Here is a 21,698-nt window from a genome sequence, read left to right as displayed (position 1 = left end):
AGCACCACACCCAGAAATAACTGGCCGTGTAACCTTGAGCAAGTTACTTAACCCCGATTGCTTAAAAAAAAAAAAAAGAATAACGACTGTTCAAAAGCTATTCATATGTAGTATGAACCAAGGATTACTGTCTCGTTTTGTTATTTTGCACCATTTTCAGTCCCAAGTTCATAAAAGACTCACTGAGATTCTCTAACACAGAATCAAACCAGCCAAAAAGTACAATAAAAGATAAAATCACAGATCTAGAGCTGGGACATCTGAGATCATTTAGTCCAACCTCCTTGGGTTAGATTGAGTTTGATATGAAAACATTAAGACCCAGAGAGATGATTAAGTGACTTGCCTTGTATAAATAACCCAAACAGGATTTGAACTCTGATTCCAAATCTAGAGGTCTTTCCACTACATCATGAAAAGAAGCCTTGCTGAAAACGTACACTCTATAGTGACAGAAACATAAGGAAACACGGCACTCATCCATTCAACAAATATTTATTGATTCTCTATTTGCTAGATACAAAGAGATATTAATCAATCAATATTTATTGAGCACCTCCTGTGTGCCTGGCACAGTGATAAGAGCTGAGGAATACAAACAAAGGCAAAAGACGGCCCTGCCCTAAATCCACTCACAAATAACACATGGGTTGTTGCCCACCATCTAGACAAGAGGTCAGGAATCTAGCCTGATTTTGTAATAGCCCTCCCAGCTGAGAATTTTTTACATTTTAAAATAAGTGTTACTATATTTTAAAAATGTAAAAGTCGTTCTTAGCTGTACAAAAACAAACTTGCTGGATGGCCAACTATAGTTTGCAGGCCCCTGGTGTTCAAAACTCCAAAGCTTTACTTCAAGTGCAATTTTTAAAATGGGTAGACAACTGTAGTGGCCTTTTGATAGGGAAAGTTTCTCTAAAAAGATGGGATTTTAACAGATTCCCAAGGGGTGTTAGATTTGGATAAGGGGCACATCTGTGAGGGCATTCTGACATTCCAATTTTTTTCACTGAGATTAGGGGGAACTAGAAAACAGCATGAACAACCAAAATTCTGTGGTTTCCTTGGATCAAATACATCTGAATGCTATTTTCAACTCTTTTCCCCCGTTGATCTATCCCTCTTCTTCGACCAAAGCAATAGGGATTTTAATAAGAATACTGAACTTAAAATGTTTCTGAAAAGTGTAAATTCAGTTTCTACAAACCAAATCCATTGTACACTGAGAGTCTACACTATTTTATTTTGATTTGTGCTTATTAGGCCAGTCTATAAGATCAACTACTGAAAAGTTGACTGTTTCAACTCTTCCAGTCACTAATGACTATAAATCCTGACTGTTGAAGTAAAAATGGGACATGAATGCCCCATCCAGAGTCGAAAGACCTTTCCCACCACCTTTTAGGATTGATATGTCTTTTGTCCTGGTATAGGCAATCTGTGCAATAACTTAAAATGTCACTTCTATTTTTCCCAAGGATTGGTGGGGGAGTATGGGGGGTGGGGTGGTGGGAGAAATAGTATCAACATGCAAAGGAAGTTCCCGGAGTTAGGTAAACAGCCCATCTAACGTGAGAGTTTTATAAAGATTTCTGTGAAGCTAAGTATGGATTAATTAACTTAGAGGAAGTCTAAATAAACTTCCTTGACTGTACCCTGAGTTTTTGAGATGTAAGATGCCAGTGGTGCAGATCATGCCTTCTGGATATTTTATTCAAAGTCTAAAATAGTAAGTTTTGCAATTAAAAACATTGATCAAAAAACATTCAGGCATTGTTCCAAGGCAAAGTCTAGGCTGTTACTTTTTCCCCCCAAAAGAACAGACAAGTTATTTTTCCCAATTAAACTTTTTCTTTATTAAATCTACTTAGAAAAGTAGTCTTCAACAAAACCAAAATTACCCTAAACCCATCAGTCATTTACTCTTCTCATGATGTTGAAAAGTATTTAAAAAAAAGTTAGCATAGCCTTTTATCTATGCAACTTGTATCTCTTCTCACAAGATATTTTTACCAACCACCCTGGAATCTGATTAATAAATTCACTGACAAATACAGTCATCAAAATGATTTGGGCTTCTGTCCCAGTAGTACATTTCTTCCCATTTACTTCTGGGAAGGAATTTTCTCCCATGAGCTAATTCTATTGAATCCACAATTTTGTGGCACCAGAGCTCTAGAGAAGAACATGCTCAAGAGATTTGGGGTAGGAAAAGAAACCTAGTAAAGATTTCACAAGCCCATCTTAAAATACTCTTAAGAGCCAAGTCATAGAGAATGGCATTCCAAGGACAAAGTTGAGATGGGGCAACAGTTCCTGAAGACTTCACTGTATGTTTGATGGAGATCCTCCAAGAAAAAATGCCAGAAAGGCCCAAGCCGTAACAACGCCACAGATTCTGCGGGGAAATGATGGAAGGTAGATGGCCATCAAACCAAGGATCACTTGGTTTTTTGGGCTACACGTGAGTTTGACTGAATATTTTTCTTATCACTTCCTGAGTCTTGTTCATCTAGAAGGGAATTCTTTACCACCCAAGGTCCAGTGCTAGCACACTAAACTCATACATACATACATCCCTTAAGATGGTGCCCTTGTGTTCTGAAAATCAATTTTACTAGTAAATTTATAGATGCTCATAGAAATTAAAAGTTGGTTTCCTTGGCATCCACGGGGGCAATTTTTATAGAAACATATAATATAAAAGTTTTGTTCAGATGCCATGATCCTCATTTAGCATTTATGTAGCTCAAAGACATTTAATTAGCCGTTCTCTTAAATTATAAATCAACTAGTGAACATTCCATGATTCAACAAGCTGACACCTTCTGTCTGCAAGCAGAGAATGCCACCGAAATGACACTTGATGACCCTGGCACTTACTGTAGTATGCAGTTGATATTAGGTGAATGCCTCCAGAACCGGTACAGGGTCACTTGCAGGTCAGGGTGATACCTGTATTCTTGCAACACGATCCTGACACTTGATAGAGGTAAAGAAAGGCATTTCTTCAGTTATTTAGTGATTGGCAGTACACTACACAAGTGAGGAAATAATACTGTATCCATCAAGCTAGAAGCAGGGGAAGCAAGTAAAAGATGCTATTTCAAGGTAGGGGGAAATGAACCCATTAGCCACCTACTCCTTGAACTTGCTGGTCATAAGCAGAAACTGGTTGTGGGTGAATCGTCGGACATCAAATTTGCAGAGGTCTTTAAATTCATAATAGATCTGCTCTTCATCTACCCCAGGCCACCTCCTGACTTTGAGGATAAGGGTGGGTGGCCGGCTGCTGGGGGAATCTGGGCCAGAGAAATTCTGGAAAACATGGGAAACGTTATATATGGACTGTCCACAGAAATAAATGCTTTAAATTTCAAATCTGATATTGCTGTTATCTCTACAAACTCAGAGACTATAAGCTACATTTAATCAGTACTTTTTTTATTTTGGAGATCCTTAAGACAACCACCAGTCCCCAGGTTTCACAACTGAAAGGTCATAGGATCATGGACTTAGAGCTGGAGAGAAACAGTGAGGTAATCTGTAAACTACTTCATGTCACAAATAAGGAGACTCAGGACAAGACAAATTAAGTGACTTGCCCAGCTAGAAAATGGCAGAACCAAGATGGACTGGGCCTTAAGAAAATACTGAGATATCTTATATGCTTGAGAAAACTTTAAAAAGACTAGAGCCAGCAACAAATACATAGGCTCAGTTTTTACAGATCTGTCAGGATAAAATACACAAGCTGTCACTCTTTTCTACCATCAGTTTTGTTTCTGAATAGGTATGGAGAGGCAGTTTGATGACACTGACAAGCATTTGCTAAGTGCTGCCTGAAAATCTAGACAGTCATTGCCCTCAAGGCACTTATGATCTACTGGGGGAAAATATATGCACAGATATAAAGTAAATACAGTGTGTGTATATATGTGTGTACACACAAAAGTAAATATAAAGTATATACACAGTAAACACAAGATGCTCAGACCTTAACGATTTAGGACAATCAAGATGGAGACTAAGGAATTAGGGACTGGACTCATGTCTGTACAAGTAACTTACCAGAGGGTGGTTCCTGCTCTCTGGCCCTGAGGGAACATCCATCCCACCCAGCTTACATAGAATGAGCACGCAGGGGCCTATATCCAGGACTGCCCTTATGCTGAAGACAGGGAGAAGCCGCTGGGATCCCTATGCCCGGCACCCCACCCTTTCTCCAACCCCAACCACCAACAAGTGACTTCCCACTGGGTACCCCCAAATAAAGCAAAGGGTTAGACACACACAACTACTCACAATTTTAGAGATATATGCTCGGATAAGGTTCACCTGATTCACATAGGGAGCCAGCACATCAAGATATTGAGGGAAAGTGGGCTCCAATCTTATGCCACTGTCAGGTGGGAAAGAGAAAGCTCCCAGTCATCTCTGATATACACATTTAATCACAGCCTCCACTGCACTGGATAAAGATTACAATATAAGGTGGTCACAGATTAAGAGCTGGGCATATCTTGAGAGATCTCCTCATTTTGCAGAGGCCCAGACAGATTAACTAATTTGCTCAAGGTCACATCAGTAATAAGCAGCTGAGCCAAGATTTGAAGCCAGGTCCCTCGACCCCAAACCCAGGACACACTGCCTCCCATGTGGGGATGGGCTTGGTCTTGGGAAAGGCTGCTCTATCCATTTCTAGGAACTCTCTCCTCACATTTAAACCTTGCTCCGCTTTTTTCTCCTCAGTAAAATAAGGTCACTACTATTCATGCTACTTATTTCACAAGGTTATATCATGAAAAAATTAATTTTTTTAAAATCACTAACTTCCCTCAAGTCAGCAAAAATGCTCCTTCTACATAAGGCCCCTCCTGGTCCCACCAGGAGCTAATGCCTTCCCCTATGAGCTACCATCCACCTTCTCTGTGTGGATCTGGAAGGTCCTGGTTTTATTTACATAATGCTGTAAACTGCTCCATAAGAGCAGGGATTATGGTGGCTTTTTCTCCAAAAATTAGCAGTGCCTGACACATAATATTCACTTGCTGATATAAACACTTACTGATTGAAAATGCTTCCCAGTTTCAAAATGCTAAATAAATCTTAAGTTTTTAGTAGCATTCATCATGGGCTATGTTGTAGCAAATAATAAAATTTAAAAAATTTTTATTATCACCTCCACTGAAGTCCAACTTTGGTACTTTACTGTGGCATGGGGGTGACCTGGGTTCCTCAAAATTATTCTAGCCCTGGTTGATACTAGTCAGTACAGGCCCAGTCAAGCTAAGTCCCAAGAGTCTAATCACCAAGTTTGGCCTTGGTGATAAATATCTGGGCCACAACAACTCACTGACTTAAAAAAATCTATGTCAGTGAAAGAAGTACCAAGACCAACAAAGTCACAGGTCTTTGAAGTACTCATCAACTCCATAGGAAAATTTCTGCTCCCCTAGCTCCATACTACCAGTGATGACTCTCTTGGCCTGGGACTTGTCCTCTTGGGATAAGGGTCACTAAGGCTCAGAAGGCAAACAGGAGGATAGAAGCAGTGAAGAGTTAGAGCTTTGGAGTCAAGACTCAAAACAAGGGTTAGGAGCTGAAATGAAAGCTCCAGCAACATTATGTTCCTCTCACTCACTGTCTGCATTGGACTGGATTAGACTGAGCAGTAGTAGCCAGCAGACAGGTCAGTAAGCAGGAGGAAAGAAGAAAGGGAGAGAAATCCTCGGTAGCGGTATTGTGAGAAAAGGAGGGAAGTTCTGGTCTGTCTAACCAAAGAGGTCCTTCGAGAAAGAAAAGGACATTTGTCAGATCTTGCCAAGTCAGGGGTTCCCATACTTGTGATGACTCTGTCCTCATTATTCTCCCACAGCCAAGACCATGCTGGGTACACAGTAAATGTTCAGAAAGTATTTGTTGATCAACTATTAAAAGTACAAGATGAAAAGAAATACTCACCCAGTTGATCTATATAGTAGTAAGTGTGCCACCTTCAAGAGAACTGGAAGGAAAGAAAATATGAAAAGTAATCCCTTTCTCCAATTTATCCTCTGCCCAAAAGCCAAAATTATTTTCCTGAAATATGGATCTAATGATGTCACTCCCCTATTCAATAAACACCAGTGGCTCCCTATAGCCTCCAAGAACAAATACAAATTCCTCTGTTGGGTATTTAAAGCCCTTCACAACCTGGACCCAACCTATCTCCTCAGCCTTCTTACTCATCACTCCATTTCTCAAACTCAAAGGCCCAGCCAGACTAGCCTTCTTGTAATTTCTCTCTCTGTGCCCCAGGCCTGGAAATACCCTTTCCTTCAAATCTCAGCACAAGTACCACTTTCTACATGAAACCTGTCCTGATCCCCACTCCCCAAATTGCCTTGTACTTACTTTATATAAAATATGTTCATACATTTTCTCCATCATCAGAATGTAAGTGTCTTAAGGGCAGAGATTGTTTCCCTTTGGACTCTGAATTCCCAATACCCAGCATAGTGCCTCTCACGGAGCAGGCATCTAATAAATATTAACTGACTCCAAGATTCATTTTTGTCCCCCATCAACTTCAAACTGCCATCAAATCATGTTTGTCATCACTCTGGAAGATGCAAATTCCGATGAATGTAAATACAAATGTTTCTGCTCATGGTACCACCATCTTCCCAGTCATTCAAGTTCAAAACCTCCCAAGCTTTTGTTGACTTCCATCTATTCTCTATCCCCAGCCCCAATCAACTGTCAGGTCTTTTATTTTAATTCCACATTATATCCTGTTTCTATTCGCTCCTTTCTATGCCCATATAGTCATTCTCATTAGGGCTCCAGCTGTTTCTGCCCTGTACTACTGTTTTTTGTTTTGAATTTTTTTTTAGTCTGAATCTCCCTATCTTTCCCAGGCTTTAGCCTTACTACAGCTCAGAATCCCAAAACTTAAGCAATTTACCAACCTCAGCCTCCTCACAAGCCGCCAACACCAACGCCTCCACCACCACCTTTCCCTGGTCTATTTTTCCAAACTCTTCATTGGCCTCCCTCCCTGACTCCAGTCTCTCCTTTCTTTTATAGCTCCTCCCACCAGAATAATTTCCTAATGCAGGATCTGAACATGTCACTCCCCTCTTCTAAAACCTCCCCTAAGTTTACCAAATATAAAAGTCTTAGCTGGGATTCAAGGCTTCAATAACCTGGCTCCAAATTGCCTTTCCAGACTTATTTTGGACTTTTCTCCTTCATATACTCCATAGTCTGCCAAGTCCACATGAATAAAATAGACTCTTACCCATACCACCAACAGAAAGCCTTCCTTTTCCTCAATCTCTCCGGCTATAAGTGATCTCTCCCTTCTAGAGTCTCTCAGACATCATTCCCTTTGGACCTCTCTTATGCACTGATCAACTATAATGAGTATTCTATTACTTGTATATCTCTCTGACACACACAGACACAAAGTAAGTTCACTGAGGGGAGGAGTTGTATCTTTTACCTTCAGCTCCCTAACAGAGTATATATACCTTGCACACAGTAAGTATCTTATAACTATATGAATGAAAATTTTTCAAAAATAAGTTCCTTTTTTACCTGACCCACAAAGGAAGGCGTCATAAGCTGCTTCATGAGGGTATTTGGTCTCCACTGAAACATTTTCCCCACAAGGTAGAAAAACAAAGAATTGAGCTATGATTAGAAACCAAATTTGGACCAGGAACTACATCCTCTTGATCCCAATCCAACCAACTTTCTATCTCCTTTGGCATTTAGGACTACAAATACCTAGCCTATACCTGTCCTTCCCCAAAAATTATGTCTAACATTTTTCTCCTAATTGTGAAAGGAATAAAAAGTAAACATACAGGAGAAAGGATACAGGAAAGAGCTTACTGAAAAAAACTGAGGATGTTATCACAAGACCAATCAAAATTTCCCTAGTACCTAGAATACTGTAGGTACTTAATAATTGCTTCTTGAATTAAATTTGAATCAGACAACTTAGGTGAGAAACACTGAGTGAGAATGAGCCCATCCATTCAACATTTGCTGGGGTAAGGCACATTTCAGGGAAATACAGCTCCCCAATCAGTAGGCCTGGAAGAAGGCCTCACTTTAATTGAAGCCTACCATATTTGATACACTCGCTTGCATGGATGATCACTGGACAAGAATTCTTAGTAGGATTCAGGTCACTATTAGAGAAGAAGCAAAAGGTCAGGGTTTTTTCCTTACTTGCAAATCTTCACTCTTCACAACAGTGAGTATACTCACACATCCTTTTTTCCCTTTGACTAAACTAAACAATCTGAGTCCAAAGGGAGAGCTCAATTCGAGGGACAGGACAAACTACAGGACACTGTCGATGACCAAACCATACAGCTCTGAGGGGCTTGCAGAATTCCTCTGTCATCCCTGAGCTCTGACCAACATTCTCCACCTTCTGCCCCAGCCATGGACAGAAGTTCAGGGTGTATCTAGATCATTACTCCCCAGCTAATTGATAGAAGCATTAATCACAGATCAAGAAGCTTTACCTGTTGAGCCTCTAAACCAGCAGCAGCTGCCATGCCTTTCTCATTTTCCCACCCCTCCCCCCACTTGCTGAGCTTCCTAACAGGGAACTGAATACAGCTGATGCCTCCCTTCTTTGAAAGGAGGGCTTTTCTGTCATTCTACAAACCCATACCAACTCAAGGCTTGGTGCAAAGAGAAGGCAACTCCTCCTCCTAAAAAAAAAAAAAAAAGGTTGGGTCTCTACAAAACCACATTTACAGAGTATATTCTGCTTCTTGGTATTTTGGCCTGTAATATTCAAATCAGAAAATAGCCTAAAGGTCAAAAGTAAAAAATAAAAACCCTACTGCTCATAGACACTTCCAATAAACCAAGGTGCTGGGCCTGAGATACCACAGTTCCTGCCTTCAAGGACCAACTTCAAAGACATCTTGCTTGCCTGTTTAGAACTTCATAAACTTCCAAAAGGTTTGAAGCTCTCGGGAAACTTAGTTCCTGTGGGGGAGAAAAAAAAAAAAGGAAAAAAAACTGGGGCATGAGAGATGAGGTTGGCTCAGATTTTATAAATTTTTCACCTTGTATATACCCCAAAGGATCTGTATAATAGCCCTTTTATCCACTCTAATGCCATCCAACAACATAACCATCCCTGTTCCCTCCTATCAAGACTGAATGAACATGCAGCCTCCTTGGGGGTCAGCAAGTAACTCTAATGACAGGTCATAGAAAGCCTGACCCCAGAGACACAGAGCAGACTGATACACCTCTTTGCCAGGGGGTGATCTGAGTCTCAAGTTAAGAAGTCCAGGACACACCCCAAGTTTCCCAGGTCTCAACAGGGCCAAATAACTTCAGAACCAAGAAGGGAATTTTGGTCCACCAGTGTCTGAGGAGTCAAGCTTCATCTTGCATCCTCATCCCTACCACCACCATTATAACTGACACTGATATGGCCCTCTAGGGTTTTGCAAAGCCTTTACATATACTGCTCATCTGAGTCCCACCACAGCCCTGTAAGGTAGCTGCTATTGTTATTTCTATTTTAGGGTTGAGGAATTTGAGGCTCTGAATGACTACTGACTTGCCCAGGGTTGCCAGACAACCGCCAAGTGCCTAAGGGGGGATCTGAACACAGGTCTTCCTGACTCTGGGCACAGCACCCTACTCACTAGAATAGTCATGATACTTCTTAGGGAAAAATGTTTCTCTTTGGGAAGTAGACTGCCATTCTGCCTGAATAGCTGTGGTCTGTTTCAGGACCTAGTAATTCTATTTTGACATTTTTGTCAGCTCCTAAATCATGTAAATTTTGTTTGGTCCCTTCTTCATTTTCCAACTCCAACATGGATAAGATTTCTGCCTAAGTTCTAAATCACTTTTTCTAAAAGTGATTCAACTCTGATACCCACGCTGAAAGCATTTCCCTGGAAGGTTGTGCAGATAGTTATGGAATTCAAATAACATGTGGAATACTAATAAAGACTAAAGAAAGTACCTGGAGTGGCTAGGTGGCACAGTGAATAGAACACTGGCCCTGGAGTCAGGAGGACCTGAGTTCAAATCCGGCCTCAGACACTTGACACACTTACTAGCCATGTGACTTTGGGCAAGTCACTTAACTCCAACTGCCCTTCCTACCCCTCCAAAAAGAAAAAGAAAAAGAAAAAAAAGTTCCTGCCCTGATGATCTCAACAAATAAAACAGACCAAACATAAACAGGGAAAAGCACAGAAGTTTCAATAAAAGACAGAATCAATTTTGTTACCATTCATAACCTTGCACAGGGCAAAATGATGACACGTTAGAGCCTGAACTGTATTAGGAAACTGAAGGCAGAAGAAAAACATACACTGAAACTAACAAAGCCTTCCCTTTTCAAATGCAGTTTGTTCATTTACCTTCCAGATCTCTTTCGTCACATTCTTGGTGTCTATGAGGACAGGAAACAAGCCATGGATGTTCAGCTTAAACTGCTCATAGGATTCTGAGGAGAAACTCGACCAATCAGCATTTATTAAGTTATTTTACCATGTGCCAGGGATTGTGCCTGGGGGCGGGAATATAAGACAAGAGGGAAATCTCTGTCCTCCAGAAAGGTAGTGTTGGGTCGGCTAGGTGTCGATGTAAATAAAGTGCCGGCCCTGGAGGGGTCAGGAGGACCTTAGTTCAAATCCGACCTCACACTTAACACAAAAGCTAGCCGTGTGACCTTGGGAAAGTCACTTAGCCCCAACTGCCCCTCCAAAAAAAGAAAAGGAAAGAGGCAAAGACAACTCCTTCCCTACCTGGGAGAGGTCTGTAGAACTTTTCATGAAGATGCAGAAGATCCATCATCATATTATGTCCCACCAAAGGCTAGAAAGAATAGGGCCATGAGACATAGAAGAAATGAGTCAAAGTCACCAAATGCCATCAGTATTTTCTTACAAAGAAGTCAGTATATCAGTAGCTGTAAGGAACCTCTTCAAACCCTCTTTCCCATAGAATTCTCTCTCTCCCTTTTAAGAAAAGGGGCTCTTAACCACACAACTACCAGGGAGGATCAGGTATTCAACAAGTAAGGCTATTATGCACCAGATGCTCTGAAAAGCTCCCAGGAAAACAAAGACAAAAAGAAAATGGGCCATGTCCTCGAGAAACATTAAGAAAAAAAATTTTCAAGAGAAGGGGAGAAAGTAGTAAAAGAACTCAAGGTAAGGAAAGCTTCAGGAATTTCTTTTTTTTTTTTTTGGAGGGGGAAGGTAGGGCAATTGGGGTTAAGTGACTTGCCCAAGGTCACACAGCTAGTTTTTGTGTTAAGTTTCTGAGGCCAAATTTGAATTGAGGTCCTGCTGATTCCACTGTGCCACCTAGCCATCCCAGGAATTTCTTAACCATAAAATCCATCACAAGATGGAGGGGAGAGAGCCTGCTTTGCTAATAATTTAATTCAAAACTCAGTACAAAAGCACCCTGCTTCAAAACAAACACAGAGCTTCATAACCCAAAGAACAAGGCAATGCTGGAGTGCTTTGCTTAAGGGGCAGTCCTCTTCTAAAGTCATCTGTCATCACATTGTTAAGAGGAATAATGGCCAGAAGTCCAGCAAGAGACAACAGGTCAGAACTCCGAGGATCAGTCTGGCTTAGCTAAGAGACACCTCATCAATGAAAAAGCAGCCACAAGGAAATTAATTTTTTTTTTTGGTACAGTAACTTGTGAAGACTGATTACCACAGCATGGGAGGATTACAATCTGCCTTAGAAATCGAAGGACTTATACTGATGAAGCCATCATTAAAGTAACAAATAATAATGATGATAGCTGATATGTATGTAGCAGTTTAAGGTTTGGAATGTGTTTTACAATATGATTTCATTCAATCTTCGTAACAACCCTGTGAGGAAGGGTTATCATCAACTGTTATCATCACTTTACAGATGGGGAAAATGAGCCTTAGGGTGGCTAAGATCACACAGCAAGTGTTCAAAGGAGGATTCAAACTCAGGTCTTTCTGACAGAGTCCACTCTATTTACTACACCTCCTAGCTGCCCAAAGTAAAATAATAACAAGAAGAGGGAGCTAGCTCTCATGTCCAGAGGCATCACTGGCCATGGTCATAAACCTAAACACTGTCAAAAAGCATGTGATATAAGTGTGGGTCTACCTTCTTGGCTTTTACCAGCATCTGGAAAAAGACAGCAAAACCTCGGGCAGAGAGGAGAATCTTCTCCCTCCTGCAGTCATCGTGGTCACGAGAGGAGTTCTCTAGACACCAGCGGTACTGTCTGCTCACTTTCTTTACTAACACCTGCCAGGAGAAATCAAGGACAAGTTATCCTTGGCCTTAGACTCTGGGCAAGGAAGAGAATACTCCAGCTTAAGGAAAAAGGAAGGGAGGAAGGGAAGGGAAGGAAATCTCAAAGTCGGGCTGTAATAATTTGGCAGTTAGTCCAACATCCCCAAAACAATCTTTTTTCCAGACTTTCACTGAGGAACCCTGGCATCTGGCCCACAGAGATGGGCCTTTCACAGAGGACAAATTTAAGCGAGGCTTGGCTGGGTGACAAATATTAATAAGTTAAGAGGCTACCAAGGGCTCCTTCTGAACAAGGCAGAAAATATCCTTTAGTCTAGAAGCACAGAATTCCTAACTCACCCCTTTGTCTTTCATCAGGGTCCACACTGTAGGGAGAGCCTGCCTCAGTACCAACTGTACCTCAAAAGCCTGGAACCCTGAGGCAAAGGAGGGGAAAGCAAGATGGAAAACAAGGATTGAAATGCATGGATGACATATTCAGATTTGAGAAAGCATTCCATGTTCCCTCCTAAATCTACAACCTCCAAGCATTTAGACCACAGTAAGAATAAATGGAAAACTATTTCCATACAACCATGTGACACGTTATGGTCATGGTCAATACAATCCAGAGCTAGCACTATCTTCTGTTCACATTACACGAGAGATGTTTTAGACAAAGAGGGAATGAAGGAGGAAAAATTAAGCACATCGATATGAAAAGTACTCAGGATTATGCTTAGGAAAAGGGCCCTGAACGCCTATGCATTTATGAATCCCAATCCTATGACAGAGGTCACCTGTACATCATGACCCTAAGTTACCCAAAGAGAAGGTGCCAGCATCAGAAGTCCTACTGTCTAGGACCCACCCTTCACCAAAAGGCAGGATCTCAAGTATAAAGACAAAATACTTTTTTAATCTGGCTAGCAGCTTTGTGGGTGGGTGTCACTGACCTGGTCAAATACCCCTTTCATACTCCCCTATCTACAAAAAAGGAGTCCTCTTGCCTACCAGTTATATCAGGAAGGGTCATCCAATCTCCTTCTTGCGCCATCTCCAACCACCTAGTTACCTCATCAATCACCACCTTCATTTGGTCTTTGTCCAATGTACTGTAAATGAAATTCCAAGAAGAAAAGGAGATGAGAATACAACCAAAACTAAGTTACTGTTTCCTGTGTCCCAATGTCTAGCACTACAATTTAATGAAGAAAAAGGGCCACAGAAAAGAGATTACCACTCTTGCTATACAAGTAAAAATAAATTTTTTTAAAAGATCTACGTTTCCCCTTTTAAGAGACATAAGTTTCCTGATTCCCTCCTGCTTCACAAAGACATTAGGAGGAAAAAAATAATTGTGTTTTCTTCAATGCTAAGCATCCTTATTAGTACCACATTCAAAGGACAAGAACTGTATGATTTTTTTTTTAAAGCTAGCAACAGAGATCCTAGTAAATACAGGCTAATCTATGTTAAAAATACTACCACCTCCCCTCTAATCCCTGGGGACAGCATAGGACTCTGTTCCCAAAGGCCCTCGGAATACCACTACTCTATCCCCTCACCCTATCAAGTACCAGCATTGCTTCCTACCCAGGTTCACAGCCAATATCTAGGGGAATTATCCTATGTAGAGATGACTTGGTACCTGCCTCGAAGATGGTACACACACTGCCTCCACAACAACTATAGCTACTGAAAACTGAAAAAAGAAAGTTCTTGACGCTGAAGTCCTTGGTATTCTCAAATGGTTCAACATCAGAAAGAAATGTAGGATTACCTAAGGAAATGATACTAAAAAGAAAAGATTATGGGCGGCCAGGTAGCACAGGCGAGTAAGAGCACCAGCTCCAGTGTTGGGATGACCTGGAGATCGAATCCCGGGCTCAGACACTCAGCACCACACCCAGAAATAACTGGCCATGTAACCTTGAGCAAGTTACTTAACCCTGATTGCTTAAAAAAAAAAAATAGATTACCATCTGTTTTGCACTGTACCTTAAGCACCACAGGGCCTTTCTATGAGCACTGCAACTGAACCCTCCTCTACATGTTGTCTCCCACTATTAGAATATAAACTCCTTGAGAACAGACTGTTTTGCTTTTCTACATGTGAGCCAAGTGCTTTTTGTACACAAAACGTGCATATTAAATGCCTTTTTTATTTATTTCTTCATTTGGGTCAAAAAAAAAAATGGAATTGCTTTTTGGGAAATAAGGGCAATGACCTGCCTCTGATGTTTAAAAAAATGGGAAAAGGCTGAAATTTCAGGCTTTTTCCTTAAGAGGGAATGCTTTTTAATTAGGGAAATAAAAACAAGCAAAATTTGAGGGGAAACTTCAACACTCCTGAAATTTCAAGGTCCCTTCAGGTTTTCTGATTCTATGAAACTGATATCACACATGCACTACTTTCACCAATAGCTAATAACTAACATTTATATAGTAAGGACTGTTCTCCCAAATGCTAGTGAATACCTCTCTCTGGCACATTAGTACCAAATATATAACTACAAAAGCTCAGCTTATACATACTTTTAGAGAATGCTATAAACTGAGGGAAAAACACTTTACCTACGAACTTTCCAATTCCCTGTTAGAAGGTCTTGCTTAATTTTCTTCTCCTGTTCTTCATTCATATATGGGATCCCATTTTTGAGGAACTAAAGAAAACAGGGGAAAAATGGGTCATGGATGTGCCAGGCACCATAAAGTTAAAAAGAGATGTTAGTTTGAAGGATGTGAATCAGAGACAGGTAAAGGCCTTATTCCTTCATCCTTAGAAATATATACTATTGAGACTATACTGTCCCCACCTACTGAACTAGCCAAAGTTGAGCAAAGGAAAAAAAAAAAAACATACCTTATTATAATCAAAACCGTATTGATTCAAAAATAGAATACTAGAGGCCTGGAAGGAGAACTCTGAATCCATAATCCCAAGTGTGGTAGGGAAGAGGAAGAAGTTATATGAATGGGCTATATACCTATTTTTAAAAAAAGGAAAGAAAGAAAAGAAACATAAAGGAAAATTTTTTTTAAATACTGGACACTTGTAAACTGCAGTACCTTTCAGTATCCTACACTCAAATGTGACTTATACCAAAATAAAATAAAATAAAGATAAGATCAAGGTCAGTGGCCTAGCAGAATGCCTCATATATAATAATGGATACATACTTAAAGATTTAGAGGGGCGGCTAGGTGGAGAAATGAATAAAGCACTGGCCCTGGAGTCAGGAGGACCTGAGTTCAAATCCGGCCTCAGACACTTAACACACAAAAAAAAAAAAACTAGCCATGTGACCTTGGGCAAGTCGCTTAACCCCAATTGCCCTCCAAGAAAAAGCAAAAAAAAAAAAAAAACGATTTAAGAGGGAAAGGGTTAGTTATGTTTTAGTGATAGCTTTTTTTTCCCTTTTTTAACTAATTTTTTTCTTTTTCATTTCTTCCTAACAATTTTTAGGGGGGCTGTCATTTCACTGGGACAAGCAGCTCTCAATAAGGAAATGCTCTCTACCAAAGCAGCTCCACAGCTAGACCCTCCTCTGCAACTTACCAAGAATTTCCTGGGATATTGAGAGGTTAAGTGAAATTGCCCAGGGTCACAAAGCCAGCATTTGTCAGAGACGGAGCTTGAAACTGGCCCTCCTAACTCTGCAGCCACTGTATCGTGCTGCCTCCAGTTGCTTTATTTTTACACTGCTGACATTTCCCAGTCCCACCTCTGAAAAAAGGACCCTCTTTTTTCATAACAGAAAAGTTAATTTCATTCAAAACAAACCAAACTATGGATGTCTGAAAGAATATGCTACATTCTATACCTGTTGCATATGAAATATATCTCGTCCATACTTAGCTGTTGAACTTTATTGAAAAAAGTCCTTGTACTTACTTGTTTGATTTTCTTCCCATACTTGAAAACATTGACAATCCTAAAAGAACAATGGGAGGGGGAGGGGGAGGGAGGCTGAGGTTATAAAAAACTTTATTTCCATTCTCCTTCCCTCAAACCACAAATTAAGTCACATTTTTTATAATGCTTTGTCTATCTACACTTCCAAGAAAAGTTATTAAATATGATCCTGCTATACAACAGGCGACCCCTACAGGCTGTTCTCCTCTACTTACATCAGAGTTAAAGCTTATTTAATTAAGTCTGGGAAGACAAAAGTAAGTCTTGTCTTAGGCAGGGAAATGCATATTCAAGACAAAGGCTTCACAGGTAAATTGAACCAGAGATGCTAAAGAATCAGGAATGTCAAGCTTCAATGATCTCTCTGTGAATATTTCAGGGCACAAAAGGAGACAGGCAGACTAACAATAGTTTTAGGACAGATACTATCCTTGAGCTCAGCCAAGTTCTACAGAATAAATCCTTTTATTAAGGGGATTTGTTGGGGGAAGTTTGGATTCAATCAAAGGGCTGCCTTTGAGGACCTAAAGGGCCACATGTGGCTTCAAGGCTGAAGGTTCCCCACCCCTGGTAGAACATAATCTGGTGGTCTGACCAAGAAGAAGCTGTTCCATATTGCTAGACTTCACACTTCCACCGAGGCTGAATGTCTCTTGTTTAAAAATTAAGATTGCATCAATAGAAGAGATCAACTGCACAAAGTTTACAATTGAGAAAATTTTGCCTCTTGCTAGACATGAAGGTACTTCATCTCCCCATTGTGCATTTTCATTGACTGTCTCCATTGTCTGCAATTTTCTCTCTCTTCATCTTTGCCCCCTGGCTCTCTTAAAGTCTCAGTTAAAAATCTTACCTCCCACCCCCACCCCACTTCCATCTTCCTCCCCCTTAAAGCTGATACCTTCTCTTTGAGATTGCCACCCATTTACCCTGTATATACCTTGTATGTATGTAATTGTTTCCATGTTCTATTTTCCCTGCTAAATTGCAAGCCTCTTGAAGGCAGCAATTATTTTTGGCCTTTCTTTCTATTCCTAGCATTTGGCACAGTCCCCAGCACAAAACAAACACTTAATAAATGCTTGCTGACTTAGGGAAGTCTAAAAAGAAAATATATCAAGATCACAGGAAACATAAAGTATGATATACATTTACATTATTCAACTTTGGTTTGGTGATAATCTAAAAATGTGGGAATCCTTTATCAAGCTTTAAAATTAATGAGTTAAACATAATTTTAAAGATTCTTCCAGATTTATCAAAGGATGGCAAGCAACTTGAAAATATTAATCTCAAAGCAATAAACAACATGATGATCAATAGGTCATAGGTGTATGTCAAAGTGAAACTAATGCTTCTACCTACATAAAGATTATTCCAAAGAAATGGCTCTGTTCAGGGAGGGAAGCCCTAATCTAGGGAACTAGAATAACATGGCCTTGAGCACAACCTCACCTTCCCTTCTATTGATCTGTAAGCAGGCATTTTAGCATAACTTTTACCCCTCCCTTCCCTCTCCAAATTGATCTGGGTGAGGGTTTCAGCCTAGGGTAAAATCCCTGCTCCATTCTTCCCTGCCCTGCCTCCACCCATTCTGGGTTCCCCATACCTCAGCCTAGGAAAAACTAGAGGGAAAATTCAAATATACACTGACCAATCATTGATTGTAGTTTCAGTTTACATAACCTGACTATTGTAATATCTTTAAAAACTGGCAATTTACTGTCTGATTTGGGTATGTAACCCCGGCAGTCCAGAGGCAATAAAATCCACTTCCAATTTTAATCTTGGGGATCTTCTGTCTCACTTCTTTTATGCCCAACAATGGCACCGAAAACCATCACCAGTTCAATTGAACAACAAACCTATAGGATAAACCAACCTTCCAATACTCCTAAGTTCACCTAAAGATAATAGGATCACAGATTTAAAACTGGACTAGCTGGTCTTACAAAAATGAAGTGATTTGCTCAGGGTGACAGGGAATTAAGTGGCAAAACAAAGTTTCTAACCTAGTACTTTCTCCACTAAACTTACCCCCCACCCATATACCTAATAGCTTAAACAGCAGGGAATTTTAAGAGATATTAAAGTTACCAGCATCTTTAACCAATGAACTCACCAATTTGACATACTGTAAACTGCTGAATGCTTTGCTTGGTCTTTAGATACCACTCTGCTGGTGAGTCAAAGAGACTGTTAAAAGAGAACAGGTATTTTACAAATACTGACAAAATATCTCCAAATAAAATGGTTTCATTTTCATTATTAAGAGAGTTATTGGGTAGTAGAAAGAGCTTAAGAAGTTAAGAAGATCTGAGTTTTGGCTCCCATATTCATTAGATCTGTGATAATGAAATTTTTACATTGGTTAGATTCAGTTTCCTTATAAAAAATTATATTTTCTCTATCTACCTCCTAGGGTTATGAAGAAAACCTTGGAAATTTTACTTTAAGAAAATCTCAAACCTTAAAGCACTATGTGACTTTGAAAAACCTTAAAGCACTATGTGACTGTTATTTTCATTATTAGTACAAATCCAGGTAAATGCTAGAGGACCAATATGTAGAAAGAATTCCTGTTCAAGTATAGATTCCACTTGACTAGATTAATCTCCACCCTGAGAGGAAGAAGATAATAAACATTTATTCAGCACCTATTATGTGCTGGGCACTGTGCTAAACACTTTACAAATTTGTCTCATTTAATCTTCACAACAACCCTTACAGATAGATACTGCTACTATTCCTATTTTTCAGTTAAGGAAACTGAGGCAAACAGAGGTTAAATAATTTGCCCAGGATAACACAGTTATGGGTCTGAGGCCAAATCTGAATTTAGGTCTTCTTTTCTGCTGGCCCTGTGCTCTATGGCTCAAGTTCCAACAGGATTCTTCTATACACTCATAGTAAAGGATTTTCCCACTTTACCTTGTTTGCTGGCCTTTTGGAAAGATGGACCTCAAGCCTGTAAATTCTATATCCAAACCTACAAGTGAAAATTCACAAAAGGAAAGAAAACCCATTTGTGAACACCAGGATCACATTACTCACTAGTCAGTATTTAGTGAGCACTCAGCATGCAGGATGCTGTTAAGATTAATGCAAAACAAATGGCTTCCTATCTATAATGGGTATTTGTATTTCTTGCCTTTACAAGGGATGGTGGAAGGAAGGAGAGAATTAGCATCTAAAAACAAAAATTAATTTTAAAAAGATTAATGCAAAACACTGTTTAGGAGCAAAAATGGATTTGTGATCTCATCAATTTGTATGTTTCCTCTAACAAAGCCTGCTCATCTCCTCTAATTCTTGTCCGTTCTTCCACAGATTTGCCACAGGGTGAAAACTGTCTCTTGCCCAGATTCTGACACAGCTGGAGGAGTGCCCTAGCAGGCCGGTCCACCAGCACACAGATCTGCGGAAAGCAGGACCAAAGGGCACATGGGGCTCAGAACTGGGCAGGGGGAGGAGAGGGTCCTGGGCTGCTTTCAGGATCCTGCAAAGCTTAGGCACTCAAAAAGCCAGGGAGGAAGAAACAGGAAGCCTAGGAAGGAGCCAGAGCCAGTCTGCACTGGGCCGGTCCCTCCAGCCCTCCTGCTGAGGCTCCGGCCTCACGCGGGGCCGCAGCTCCCAGCCCACAATAGGGCTCCCGGTTAAGGGCGGACACTTTCGGGCCGGCAGGGGACGCCTTAAACCAAACCCCGGGAGGGCGCAGGTCGGGACGGGAAGAAGGAGACCACCGAGCAGCAGTGAGCTCGGATCCTGCCTCTGCCACTGACCAGCCGGGCTTCCCACTCTGCGCCCTCCGTGTCGGGCCGGTCCTCGGGGACGATCCACGGCCCCGCCCTCTCCCTCCCTTCCTCCCTCCCTCCCCCCAAGTTACAAAAGAGGAAGCCGGGCAGGAGCAGCCGCGGCTCCCCGGAGGCCCCGAGGGGCCAAGCCGGGCTCCGAGCCGGGTCTCCCGCCCCTCCAGCCCGGCGTTCCCGGAAGCAGCGCACAGCTGGGCCGGCCTGCCTCGACGCCACAGGCCCCCGCCCCGTCGAGGCCCGCAAAGGAGCAGGTGGAGCCGGGGCGCCGCGGCCCTGAGCGGCGGCGCGGGGGCTTCTTTACCCAGAAAGTCGGAGCCCAAGATGAGCTCCTCCAGCAGGGGCAGCTTCTGCTCAAAGCCGTCGGCGCCCAGCTCCATGGCCGACCACGTGCGCACTGAGACCTGCCCCGCGGCCGAGGTCGGAGACCCTCGGCTTCTTAAAAGGGAAGCGCCCCCCGCCCCCCGGCCGAGGCCGGAGACCCTCGGCTTCTTAAAGGGGAAGCGCCCCGCGCCCGCCCCCACCCGCCGGCCCCGCCAGGCCGGGGCAGGGCTCCCTTCCCGCAGCGCTGCCCCAGGGGCACATGGGGCGACTGGAGAAGGGAGGGGAAAGGCACTGGAGGAGGGGGGACGCGGGGGAGGGAGAGAGAGGGGGGGAAGAAGGGGAAGGGAAGCGGAAGATGCTGGAGGGGGAAGATTGAAGGAAGGAAGGATGGGGGTATGGGGAAGAGAAAAGGGAGAGGGGAGGAAGACGTAGGAGGAGAGAGATGGAAGAGGGGGAGAGGAGGGGAACATTAAAGTCTGGAAAAGGAGGGGGGAAAAGAGAAGGAAGAGGAAAGGAAGGAGGAGGGGAAGAGGGGGGATGGAAGAGACAAAAAAGGAAGGGAAGAGGAGGAGAAAGAAAGGAGAGGAGGGGAGAGAGGAAAAGGGTGAAGGAGGAGGAGCAGGAGTTGTCTTTGTGTGTCCTTTTGTGTGATCTTCAGCTTGAAAGAGGTCTGAAAGTACAGAAGGTCAATTCAGATCCCAGGTTCTGTAACCCACCATCCCTTTCCAAATTCTCCACCAGCCTCAACATTACAGCTATTTTCTTTGCATGCGCAGTCTGCTGGAAAAGTGGGGAGTCACAAAGTAAATCTGATTGTCTCCAGTCTCCTCTCATTTGCTCTTTGTAACACGAGTCCAGAGCCAGTACTTTCCCAACATGCTCACATTCTGTTTTAGATTTGTCCATGAACTTGCTTTAACAGGGTGTTAATGTTCTGCTTATAACATCTTCCCATCAAATCTATCCTAGCACAGTAGCTAGAAACTTTAATTTGGAACAAGTCTTGTTTTCCTTGTCAAGTTACAGTGGTTCCTAATTGCTTCCTATATATCAAATTAAAATTCCTAGTATATGCTTCAGTACTATTCTAATGAGGCCAAAGAAACAATTACAGATCGTAACCTGGGATTAAACCTAGGTTTTCTATTTATCTTTGTGATACATAACCTCTTTAAGCCTGTTTCCTCAGCATGCAGCATGGTGCATAGAATATAGGGCTCTCAGAAGTCCAGAAGGCCTGAGCCCAAAGGCTTCTGACCTTACTACCTCTGTGATCCTGAGGGGCCTGTGCTTCAGTTAACTCATCTGTAAAGTGCCTGGATTCAGTAATCTTTAAGGTCTCTTCCAGCTCTAAATCCA

At 41.8% G+C, this 21,698-nt stretch overlaps 1 protein-coding gene across 3 annotated transcripts; it reads right to left on the bottom strand.

Annotated features, from left to right (window-relative positions):
• Nucleotides 1–481: 481 nt before the first annotated feature.
• Nucleotides 482–20,510, bottom strand: PNLDC1 (PARN like ribonuclease domain containing exonuclease 1). 3 transcript variants are annotated; one of them, XM_069070361.1, is made up of 19 exons: nucleotides 20,320–20,510; nucleotides 19,138–19,195; nucleotides 18,329–18,402; nucleotides 16,186–16,225; nucleotides 15,154–15,277; nucleotides 14,865–14,953; nucleotides 13,302–13,402; nucleotides 12,648–12,724; nucleotides 12,156–12,299; nucleotides 10,794–10,863; nucleotides 10,407–10,492; nucleotides 8,948–9,003; nucleotides 8,122–8,186; nucleotides 7,585–7,638; nucleotides 5,965–6,007; nucleotides 4,306–4,402; nucleotides 3,143–3,318; nucleotides 2,884–2,982; nucleotides 482–2,398 (listed from the first exon to the last, which is right to left on the bottom strand). In XM_069070361.1, the coding sequence occupies exons 1-19, from the start codon at nucleotides 20,393–20,395 to the stop codon at nucleotides 2,326–2,328; spliced, it is 1,602 nt and encodes a 533-aa protein (XP_068926462.1). In that variant the 5' UTR covers nucleotides 20,396–20,510; the 3' UTR covers nucleotides 482–2,325. The 3 variants fall into 3 exon arrangements, with proteins under 3 accessions (XP_068926462.1, XP_068926463.1, XP_068926464.1); XM_069070362.1 differs by lacking the exon at nucleotides 20,320–20,510 and adding an exon at nucleotides 19,989–20,194; XM_069070363.1 differs by lacking the exon at nucleotides 19,138–19,195 and having other exon boundaries at nucleotides 20,320–20,444.
• Between the last annotated feature and the right edge of the window lie 1,188 nt (nucleotides 20,511–21,698).

This window comes from Petaurus breviceps, unplaced genomic scaffold (assembly GCF_028583685.1).
Source record: "Petaurus breviceps papuanus isolate PSGF00001 unplaced genomic scaffold, PetGlider_PUasm1.0 90808, whole genome shotgun sequence".
NCBI lineage: Eukaryota > Metazoa > Chordata > Mammalia > Diprotodontia > Petauridae > Petaurus > Petaurus breviceps.
This window is presented reverse-complemented; position numbering and strand designations above follow the sequence as displayed.

Bases quoted from the DNA above. Each gene is read 5' to 3' on its own strand.
- PNLDC1 (XM_069070361.1), bottom strand. From the start codon at position 20,395: ATGGAGCTGGGCGCCGACGGCTTTGAGCAGAAGCTGCCCCTGCTGGAG. The intron at 16,226-18,328 runs GTGAGTTCATTG...TTGTTCTTTTAG, and splicing joins GTTTACAGTATGTCAAATTG to GATTGTCAATGTTTTCAAGT. The intron at 6,008-7,584 runs GTAAAAAAGGAA...CTTTCCTTCCAG, and splicing joins CGCCTTCCTTTGTGGGTCAG to TTCTCTTGAAGGTGGCACAC.